General features: G+C 40.0%; 1 protein-coding gene across 2 annotated transcripts in view; it reads left to right on the top strand.

Annotated features, from left to right (window-relative positions):
* The window catches only part of mtor (mechanistic target of rapamycin kinase), a 60992-nt gene that overhangs the window by 25482 nt on the left and 24107 nt on the right, over positions 1 to 11403 (top strand). For both annotated transcript variants that reach the window (XM_011621515.2, XM_011621508.2), the window contains exons 29-30: positions 9404 to 9479; positions 11033 to 11172. In XM_011621515.2, coding sequence (XP_011619817.2) covers positions 9404 to 9479; positions 11033 to 11172 — 216 coding nt within the window. The remainder of the gene's footprint in view (positions 1 to 9403; positions 9480 to 11032; positions 11173 to 11403) is intronic.

Here is an 11403-nt window from a genome sequence, read left to right as displayed (position 1 = left end):
TGTGGGTCCTCCCCCTCTCTCCTGGTGTGCACCACTCACCGTGCTGACCCTCTCCAACCTTCAGGGTGGAGAACTTTTTCCTCATTCCCCCTCCCACTGAACCCCTCTGGCTCTCCCTTTATCTTACTTTCACTAATTCCACAGAAGTTCTGCCCACGTTTTTTGGTCCCTTTGCCAGTTCTTACTTCCCCACGGAAAGCTTCATGTGGACTCAAGAAAACCTTTCATTCTGAATACTGTGAAAATCAACTTTTAAATACTTCACTTCACAACCATTAACTTGACCCAAAGTGCTCAAACACATGTTCAAACACATGTTCTTCAGGAGGAACAGTTGTACTTTTGTTCTCATTCTTTGTACTTGGATCTAACTTTTAGTTTTAGTTACTTATATATGTGGGGAAAAGTTGTGTTTCTTTACATTTATTAACATGTCAAATGGTTTGAAATCTCTTAGTTGTTTAAATGTTAGTAAAATGCTGTCACTGGCTCCCAATTTCAGAAATGGAAAGATTTAGCTGTTGCATGTGCGTCCTCTTACACATACAGTATTACAGAAGAACCACGCCAGTCTTCTCTCTTTCCCTGTGCCGTCGTCGACACGTGCTTTGGCAAACAGCAAAAGAACGTAAATGTAAATGTTTGAGATGCTCTGAATGTTGAGTGGGAGGTGTGGCATGGTTGCAGCTTGTCTTTGCTCGATCTCAGGTACAACAGCCCCCACACCATAGGTGTGCAGCCCATCTATCAAATTGGAAGAGCGATTGTATTTCACTTTACACTTTCCAAATTAGATTTGCACGTTTATGTGGACACCCACAGCGTCTCCTAATCAATTTCGAATCGCTGCATGTGTACAAAATCAATACTAAGTACTGATTGTGTATTGTCCAGAGTTGCCGGGGAAGGCGCATAGCGTGGCCGGGTTGTTGAGGACTTGTAAACAAGTTTTTAACACCAACAGTTCTTGAATAAACAAAGGAAGCTTGTCGAAGTGAAAGTGGTTTCCTTGTGAACCCCTGTTTACAATCTGCTGCCAAATTTAGAAGGCTTGTGGGTGTAGTGTCGGAGCACAATTCCCGCATTTGGGTGATCTTTGCTTTAGAAATATTCAACATTCCAGTCACTGGTCCTGGGTACCGGATACCTCTTTAGAATGTCAGACATCAGACTGAGAGGTTTTTATTTTCAATCTCCATTGTAAGGAATTTCTCTTATTTCACCCAGTCCGAAGAGGTGCCAGCAGCTATTATAGACGAAATGCACTTGGATTAGTCCAAACCAGTAACCTACATTAAGGCAGCATTCACAGCTTCTATAGACTATCTTTTGCATCCCATTCCCTTTAGAAACAACATATGACCACAATAAATCTACTATAAACAGGCATTTATGTGGACAGCATTGGACATGGCGAAAAGACCACATTCCTGACCGTTTCTGTTCAACTTTATGACTTTTTCTCTTCTTTGAACAGAAATGAATATTATTCACAAGTGGGAGTTAGAAGCATTTCAGTGATTAAAGAAACTGATGATGTAAACACGTAGTAATGCCTATTTATTAAGCCTTTACTATCTTTGGCAGCCCGACACACAAGACACACATCGACACAATAATTGTGTTGTTGGATAATTTAGCAGTCCTCTGTCTTCTGTCCGTACTTTTATTAACAAGCCCCATGACAACTTGAGCATTTTTTAAAAAAAAATGCTGTCTATTACATTTTCCTGACATCATGTGTAGTGCTAAATTTGTCTATTTTTGGAACCAAAGTCATTTAATAGTTTACCCACTTGACTTTTGACCTAAATATTTTGTCAGGTCACTGTAAATCACTTTGGACAAGAATGCCTGCTAAAGGACTGAAATGTAAATCTAATTCAATATATAAACAAGCAGGAAAGAAAGACGTCATGTAAAAACGTCTGTGCTCTTGCATCACAGCGGCTCGTGGCAGCTGTTTTGGAGGTGACCATCACTGGTGACTCATTTAAGGGGAATAGTTTAGATCATTCTGTTCAACATCTTTTTGTGTTTCATGGAAATTGTGGTTTGGAGGATCAAGGGGAAGATTGACTTTCCACAAAGTATTACATAATTATTGAAGGAGCGGGGTTTAGCTTGAAGCATTCGGATATACATGCTTCTTCCTTTCCCCGGGCTTGGTGCTTCCTTAAGGATGCCGTCTGCTTTTTACAACTGAACATCCATCTGGGGTTCCACCGTTAATCAGTACATGGTTTAAATGTATTTCTTTTGTGTGGGTCACTCACATGTGCTTTTAGTTTCTTGTATTGTTTGGATTTTGAATTGCATATGGGATTGATATATTTGTCATATTTATTCAAATTTTATGTCTTCATGTTCATTCTATTCCAATTTGTTTTTGCCAGGAAAAAAAACATCTAAGAATGTTGTCAAGTGTCACAATGGCAACACAGTTGAGTCAGTTTTATTAAGAAAATGACTAACATAATTCTAAATTTGAAACAATCAATCCAAAGGAGGGTTTGCCGGAATAAAGATAGAGAAGCTGGGTTTAGTCAAAACCAGTGTTTGATGTCCATGTCTAAATATTTGCAGGACAGCCGATGATTGAAACTGTTTGCTAATGTTTGACGCCGTGTAGTTCGTGTTGACCTCTGAAAAATGTAACCTTAAGGTGTTGATTTTCATCGCATTTTGGAAAAATTGAGATAATTCAGCCTCCTGGGTTCTGTCATTGCCCTGGCCGCACTGTGAGTCACACATCCCACACTTCAATAATGCATCCCAGTAGCATCATTTCCATTGACTTCTGGACTCAATCATTCAGCACCTGTACACAAAAGCTGCAGCTGGATGTGTTTTTTTCCTACTTTTAGCGTCACATCCTTTCCCTGTCTGCATAGCTTTTCATAGCACTTTTTATCTTCCCACCATGTTTTACCAGGAGGTGTGGGGAGAATGCACAGCCCTATCTAACATTATAGTCTTCCCTGAAGCCGCTACCTTCTTTATGTGATGTACTAGGGAAGCCCATAAGGTTCATTGAGCAGATATTTGTTCCTTTGGCTTTTATAGCAAAGTCAGACACTGTGTTGATTGAAGCAGTCACATATCATTGACTCAGAGATCTCCGTTTTTAGCTTTTGCTTCAAATTTGTTCCCTTTTTCAGGCTTTGTGCTGTTACATATTTTGGGAAAAGGGTTGGTAATCAAGGGGTTAGCAGGGCCAAGTTGTCAATTGAGCACTTGTGGGTTCAATTACAGGATAGACGGGAGGTGAAGCTGTGAGCCAGCGCATTAAATTACATAATCTGTATCAGAAGTATTTTGTTCCACTTGTCAACATAGCTAATGTCCCGTTTGACGCGTACCTACCGTTTAGCATGACCTGGCATATTTTCCTGAAGTGATTACATCTTCATAGTTCATGAAGCTGTGTCTTAGCTAACCAAGCTTTGTTGCACAAATTAGACTTAAATCAGAAAAGCTTGCTTTGCCATGCGCTCCAATGCTAAACAATGCTTTTCTGAACGCGCACCGACAGTTTAACCAGAACTGCTGCTCGTAAATTGAACGCTCATTTCTCGAGCCGGCGAAGTGTCCAGTTTCAGTTTTGGCAGCGCGTTAAAACAAACATTGGCAGCTCAACCAGCCTAAGATTCACAACCACGTTTCACAAGTCCCAGATCCTCCATATTCAGCTTCTTCACCTCATGGTTGTTGGACACCAGCCGCCATAACAACCACGTGGTAGCTCTTCTGGGTCATTTTCTGCACAACTGCATGGCACGGTCATTAATCCGCTCCGCGCTGCTGAGCGAAATGGCGATGATGTGTGTAGCTCAGTCATCATTTACTATAATAGACCAAAGGAAATTATAGCAACATTGAAGAGACAAGCGCAACACAAACAACAATATCAATAACAGTCTGAATGATTGGCAATTTTGTTGCTTGCAGACCTAACAAAAATGCGTCTGTGTCTCAATACATGCGACATCTATAGCAGTGTGGCTGTAATATTTCTTTGTATTGAATAAAAGTGCATATTTCATAATGGTAATTCAATGCGGGCATCCAAAGAGCACGTCTGCAATAAATCATCGATATTAGTGGTATCTTCACACAGCACTGGTTGACACACTTTAGATTCAATTTCTTTTTAAGCTATGAAATAAGTGTGACTGTGAATAGACAAGCAGATTCATCAAAAGAGTATTCTTTCATTTATTAGCAGCATTGACGGGTATTTTTAAAAAAAAAAAAGGTTTATTCGCTCCATCTGGAATATCAAGTGTATACGGTAAATAAAAGGACTCATTGTCCTGAATGGGAGCAAATGAGGAGCTTTCTGTGCGGAACACAATGGTGGCAGCCTGAAGGGACCTGATTTGTCGTTTCCTGGCGCTGCTCAGGTGCTGTGCAGCTGTTCACCTCTCCGCTCCTCTCTCCTTCATCCTCTTCTCCTGAAAGAGGAAGCATGAAATTAACTCGCTCACTTCGATGGCAGATATATGGACAGAGCAGCTTCATGGTTACCGCCAGCGTGAGCGTCCAGGTCTATTGAATAAACTTGGAGATGACTTCCAGGTGACGTCTGCCGTTGTCCAGCGGCCGCCTGGTAACCGTGCTTAAACCAGTAGCTGGGACAAACGGTACTTGGGGGAGGCGAAGAGGGTGGATTAGCCACGATTCCTCTGTAATAGTCCTCTCTGCTTCGTGTAAACACAGTTGGCCATGTGGCGCTGCTTCAGAGAGACGTTTCGTGAGAGAAGGATGTAAAAATCCTTGCGTCAGTGCTCAGGGAAACAAAAGACATTTGTGTCCTTTCGAAAGTGTTTCGTAGTTTTGTTCTTAGGTATTTTCCATATGTTCAGCTGAGTTATGTCATCACAATCGCCCATCACTTCCGGGAAAAAAAAACAATTTTATTCGAGGCCGCTGTGTTTGTGGTGGTATTTAGTTGCTGTGTGAGTCTGTTGGTGACCAGTAAAACTGGAGAAAGCTGCATATGGTAATAAAACATGACGTTCAAAGAAAAGTGGTGACTAATTTTAGGTGGTTTTAAGTGACCTTTTTTTCCTTTTTGCTCAGTTAGGTAAAAAATAAGTAAAAATAAGTAAAAACAAAGAATTTTTGAAAAGTGAGATGCACTGCCAGGTTGACATTTATACACACTCACTACCATTTTAATTTGGAGCTCTTTCGGTAGAAAAATCCAAGATGGGGGTGAGGTCAGGCCAGAGGCTCCGTACTTTCCTTAAGGGTGTCTCGTACTAACTGCTTTTCCAAACCTCTTTTTATTTGGTTCACCATTGTTCTGCTGGCTGGCCTTTTGACCCGACAGGAATGAACCTGGGTTTTATATTCTGCTGTTCACGTGTTTCATTGTGAAATGGTTTCTGTGACCAGTGACTATGTATAAAAATTTGATATTTTACCGGTGTCGGACACCTGTAACGCTTCATCCGTTAATGACATAACTCCCAAAATTGGACTTGGAAATGAGAGACAATTGGCCAGTCAGAGGGATTCGTCCATGCTCTGGAAAGAAGCCTGTCCACTTACTCTAAATGATCTCCTGCACCGAGGCATGCGAGGTTCCTGGCTCCTTTTGAATCACACAGGAAAATATCTGCATACGATATTGACTGTTACAATACTTGGATACGGTCATTGTTCCAGTACATTTAGAGATGGAGCGATGCTTTTGTGCCATTTATTGAAACAGTGTGTTTTTCAATCTTTCAGATGAATCTGCTGGTTGTTTTGCATTAAGGTTTTTCCCCCAGTTTTAGTCAGTAGTAGTGTCTAGTGTCGTGTACTTATTTAAAAGATCCAACCTGTGAGGCTTATTTTTCCGACTCCATTTGTTTCATTATACAGTACTTACATTTCTTTTCTGTGTTTTACTTTTTAATTTTTCTGTAAATCCCAACTTAAAGGTGATGTAGCAGTTCTCGTTCATAAAAGCCTTCACCAGTATCAAGATGGGCCCTGCTGCTAAAATAGCAGTCAGTCATTCTCCATTTCTGTTGCTGTATGTAGCTCTCATGTTCTGAGATCTATTCGTGTAAATGTCATACATTATTCTATAGTTTGAGTTTTTATCTTTGAACTGCAAAAAATGAAATAATACCTTGCCAATAGCCCCATGGTGACTTTTTAAAAAAAACAAAAAAAAAACATTTGCTGCACTTAAATAAGTCAAATCTTGTGTCCTCCCTAAGAGAATTAAGGCACTGAGGTCTGACTTTGCCCCTCCATTGTGCTAAATGAACAAGCCAAATAAGAAGAGATCGTAAATGTTTTACATGTATTTTTCTTCACTTTTCAGTCAAAAAAAAGAATAACTACTCCTGTCTTTGCTTTCTAACCCAAGGTAATTATAGCCAAATGTATGACATCAATCAAAGTCTAACTTGTAGCCTTTAACTTGACATCATGCTAAATAGTCATGTTAAAATATCAGGGGATGTGAAAGTATATGAAGGCTTGTTCCTGTGCTGAAGGCTCCAGCTGGGGGATAGATTGCTGTCAGTGATACAGGCAGATGGCATCAGCAGGGGGCAGCTACTTGTGAGATGTGTAAGCGGCAGTTTTGTTGACGCAATATGTGGAATGACGTGTTTAAGCTGTGCTTGTGAACGAAAAACCCACGTCACCTCGTCCTCAGACCAGGATCAAGAGCGCCCTGCATATATGTTTGTTTCCAGTGATCTTAGGCAACAAAGGAACTCACAGTTTAACACTGTTAGTGCAGTGGTGCCTCCAATTTCAACCCATGCAACATATCTTTGAGATGGCAATTTTTTCAATCTTTTTTGCCTTTCTCTTCTGAATAGCACTGAAATAACAGAGATTCTGGCCCAATGTTTATCTCTTTTTGATATGTTCCCAAGGTTAGCTTCATTTTTTAAACGTTGTGGTTTAAAGTATTTCCTAAAAGAATTTCATTGACTTTTCAAATCGTATTTCATGCGAACAATTGAAAGAAAATTTCCAGCTATGAACCACTTCCGACCCATAACAGAATAGATTTATTGAATTTTCATGACTTTTTCTGCCTACTAATAGTGTGATTGTGTTTTGTTTCGTTTTTTTCTTTGAGGAGAACACTGTGTGAGCCTTTTCATCTGGATGAATTTAGACTGCTTGAAACTTGCAGCCAGATGGCTTCAGCTCAGGGACAATGAATTCCCCAGGGTCTGCAGGAGAGAAGGCCCTTTTTCTGATTGAGCAGATGAAGCCACATCTGGGCATCTTTAGCATTCCTCCACGGGTTGCATGTGGTGCATCATGGAAACCTTGCACGTCTTCAGTTTCAATTTAAATTATTAGATATACTGGGATACTGTTAATGTTGGGATTCTAAAACATTGTGCTATCTGCTCTTTGTCATATACAATAAGAGTTATAGAAAAATGTTCTCAATAAAATCCTGTCACTTTAGTTAATATTCACACCCCCATCACGGCTTACTTTGGAAACCACTTCAAACATCGGGATGCAAGAGGAAAGAGTATTAAAGAAATATTTGTTTTATGATTATTGACACTCTTCGGTATTTAAGAATAGCAGTTTTTTTCATTGTCATATATCAGTGAGCAGAATTTCAACTAGGGTGGGATGATGATTAAGTTGCTCGGTTGACTCGTGGGTTCCGGGGTCAAATCACCCCGGAATTCCTCCCACAGTATGACGAAATGCAGGTTAGGTCCAGTGGGGCCTCTGACCTTGTGTATCTGAGACTTAAGCATGAATGGGGCTTCTGTCTCTGTGTCAGTCCCCTGAGCTGTCATCATCTTCTCATAGTTAGCTCCTTTGATGACTCACTGGTCAACAGCAGGACTGAATCCACTATTAGACACTTTTGCTGCATTTTCGATGCAGATGGTGGAATATATGATTTGAATTTTAGTTTCTACCACTAAAGAGTACATTGGCTTATGGACATGTATAGAAGAATTACTGTTGCAGTAAAAATGGAAGTGATGTGTGGCCGGTGACCTGGGTTGGTAGTCTTTCTGTGGAGGTCAACCACACATGGTTCTTTGAGCATGTTTGGTCTACGACCTTTCATTGAGGTCAAAGTCCACACAAAGACAGGATGGGAATTAGCTTTACCACCATTAGCTTTACCACCATGAGGAAAGACCCTCACAACAAAATAGGAAAGGGAAACTAACATTTTCTGGTCTGTTTTAGTTTACACAGCGTGGCTGCTCCTCTGTATATATTTTAGTAATTTTAATTATTATATTATATTATATTATTTTTATGATAAAGAATAACTACGAGACAACAATGGTTTTAGGAATCAAACATCTGATTAAGTCTGACCAAAACCCTCTTCAATATCTTTATCTTCAAATATTTTAGGACTTTTTAATGCATTCACTCAAAAAGAAAGTATTTCTAGAATCACCTGTGTCAGCCTTCACTGTTTCACCTATGACCACACCAGTTGATCGGCCAAGTGGCAGTTGTCGTTAGCGTCCAGCGGCGTATTTGTTAACTTACATTTTGAAAGGTTCGATCACCCTGAGTCACCTGCGGACCTCAGGAACACGAGTGCACACCAGCACTCTTCAACGCTACATTTTACAGATGTCTTGGCCAGTGCCGCACAACGGCAATGCAGTTTAGGAAATATAATAGACTTGCAGTACGTGTGAGTGTTTCCAGATGTGTTGAGCGCAGTGAGCGGAGGCTGCACAAACGGGAATTGTGTTTTCTTGACGGATAACTCATCATTTGTCCAAAGAAAGCTAATAGGGTCACTTGTTTCTCATAATAAACTCCACGCTAAAGGAAAAAAATCATTTCATGTGAAAACTTAATACAGCCTCATTTCCTCATTAGATCTCATTTAATATGACTTGCTTTCAGCCTACTGCACCATCATCTGTTTAAAATGGTTGTAGGCAGGACCGTGAACTGAACCATTTCTTGCTGTTGACTGTTACCGGTTTGTTGGCGCCTGTACAGAGAGAGTTTGGATCTTGGAGGGAAGAAGAGTTTATACCCTCGAGTGGTGTTCTGAAACAGACTTTACTGGAAGGAAATTACTTTTATATATTTTGGAGAGATAAAAACGTCTCTTTTGGGGGACTTAGTTTAGCTCCATAAACACATTTCAGGATGCCAGTGCCGTCTGTGTCCACGAGTGTGAAATCACACACACACACACACACACGCACACACACACATATCAAAGGAAGTCCTAATAAGGCATTAAAGGAACATGTGTGTCTAGTAACTTGTGACCTCCTAAGTTGGTCATTTTCAGTGACAATGACAGTGACAATTCCATCACTCAGAGGCAGAAATGAACCAAATATTCCCCCGGTTTCTGTTTTCTTAAGTTTTACATTTACAAGCCCATCTTTTTTTGTATCATGTCCTGCAGCATCAACAATAAACTGCAGCAGCCAGAAGCAGCGTCGGGGGTGCTGGACTATGCAATGAAGCATTTTAGTGAACTGGTGAGTGTATATTACATTTATTTTATCTAACTCCTCATAAACCACGTCTCAGTGCTTTTGCATTTCATACCTTGATCTGTTTAGACTCCAGAAAGGACTGGTTTATATTTCTTTTTCAAACTGGTGCATTTTACACCCCATATGGTGGCTTTTATTGTTTGTGGCCTGTTGCGTGAATACACAGTTGATGAAGGTCATTTGAGTCACACAAACCCCCCCAGAACATTCAGTTTGTTGCGTGCAGCATGTGGAAAAACACATCTGCTAAGTGGTAAATGGCATGAAACAGAATTATTGACTTATTGGTCAAATGGGTCCAGTTGTTTATTATTCTGTTGCACACCCTTTGTGTGTCTCTGGGAAAACAAAGGCATCAAGAAGCCCCGTCTGCATTTTTCTACTTCAATTAATGATGCCATGCCTATATTCCTGTATTAATTTTGTAACGGGTTAATATGTTTATAATTTTATGTTGTGAATGTGAAGGATTTTTTTCCTCTAAATGTTTTTTCTGTTAATTTAGGGAATTTCCTCCCTTCCTGTCATTTATATAAACTTTCTCTTGTTGTCTTTAAAACGAACTTGGTCCAAATATTAAATAACTGTTAAACAGATGACACCATCACCGTGATTTTTCCACATCAATTACATAAGAGGGAAAAGTGCTTGTTATGTCTCAACTGCATCACTTTCTGCACGTTCAAAACAGGCTGTAGCATTATTTTAACACATCCTTGGTTTGGCTTTCGGCTTTCGCTCTGATTCATATCAATTCAGAAAATCCATGAAGAATGACTTAACAGCGAATGTGACTTATGGACAAGCGGAAGTTGAGTTATCTGTTAGTCAATCACAGGTGGGTTAATTCAAAAGGTTTAAAGTGGGGGCTGGTCCAATGCTTCACTACTGGATTAGTGAAAGAACATTTGCCGTTTTAACCTTAACCTTTAACCTTTTACACTTGCGCAGTAAAAATTCAAGAGCTGAGCTAGTGAAAGTGTTAATGACATCTTTAGTGCAGCCACAAATTTATAAAAATATACATTTTCAAGCAATGGTCCTGCTTTTATTACAGGGTTTTGGCTCCGAGAGGTGTGGTTTCTTTGTAGTCACTAGCACTACAGAAAGGAGCTTTCCCTGTGCTTTGTGCACCGCATTTATGTTTCTGTGTGAATGCATCATAAAAGTACAAAAACAGTTTAACTGTTTACTTCCACAAACCTCCTTTATGAGGTGACCATTTGGAAATCTTTACTGTGGGAAAATGTAAGGATTCCTTGTTTAGTATAACAGCTGCCTGCCACTATATAGAGGTCAAGTTTTTTTTATTAATTGGGAATCTGTTGTCTACTCTAATAAAGTTTATAGCTAAACTATATAGAGTGAGACCCAGTTCCGCCATTTTCAAATGTGATTAAATCAGATGGTCACATTAACATATTGTCTTTTGGCTCTCAGATGAAATTTACACTCCTTGTTAGGACTCCTCTTGAGCTGTGCTTATAGCTTCCTGGGCTCTTCCCTAACTTATTTTAGTGTCTTTGCATTTCTAGGAAATTCAAGCCACCTGGTACGAGAAGCTACACGAGTGGGAGGATGCCCTGGTAGCTTATGACAAGAAGATCGACATGAACAAAGAGGACCCTGAGCTCATCCTGGGCAGGATGCGCTGCTTAGAGGCCCTGGGAGAATGGTACACCAGTAGCAGCAGTAGACTTTGCTGTTTATTTGTGACATGTCAATATCCCAGAATTAGGAGTTACGATTTAAATCTGATTTCTTTGCTGAATTAGCTTCAAATTGGTGTTTCTGTGCTTCTCCTCTTTTGATTTTCCGGATCATTTCTAACCTTGTAGAGAATTCCAACTTTTACACTTTAGATTTTTCTTCTCTATTTGACATTTTCCCATTGAGCGGAGGCAAC

This window comes from Takifugu rubripes, chromosome 3 (genome assembly GCF_901000725.2).
Source record: "Takifugu rubripes chromosome 3, fTakRub1.2, whole genome shotgun sequence".
Classification (NCBI taxonomy): domain Eukaryota; kingdom Metazoa; phylum Chordata; class Actinopteri; order Tetraodontiformes; family Tetraodontidae; genus Takifugu; species Takifugu rubripes.
This window is presented reverse-complemented; position numbering and strand designations above follow the sequence as displayed.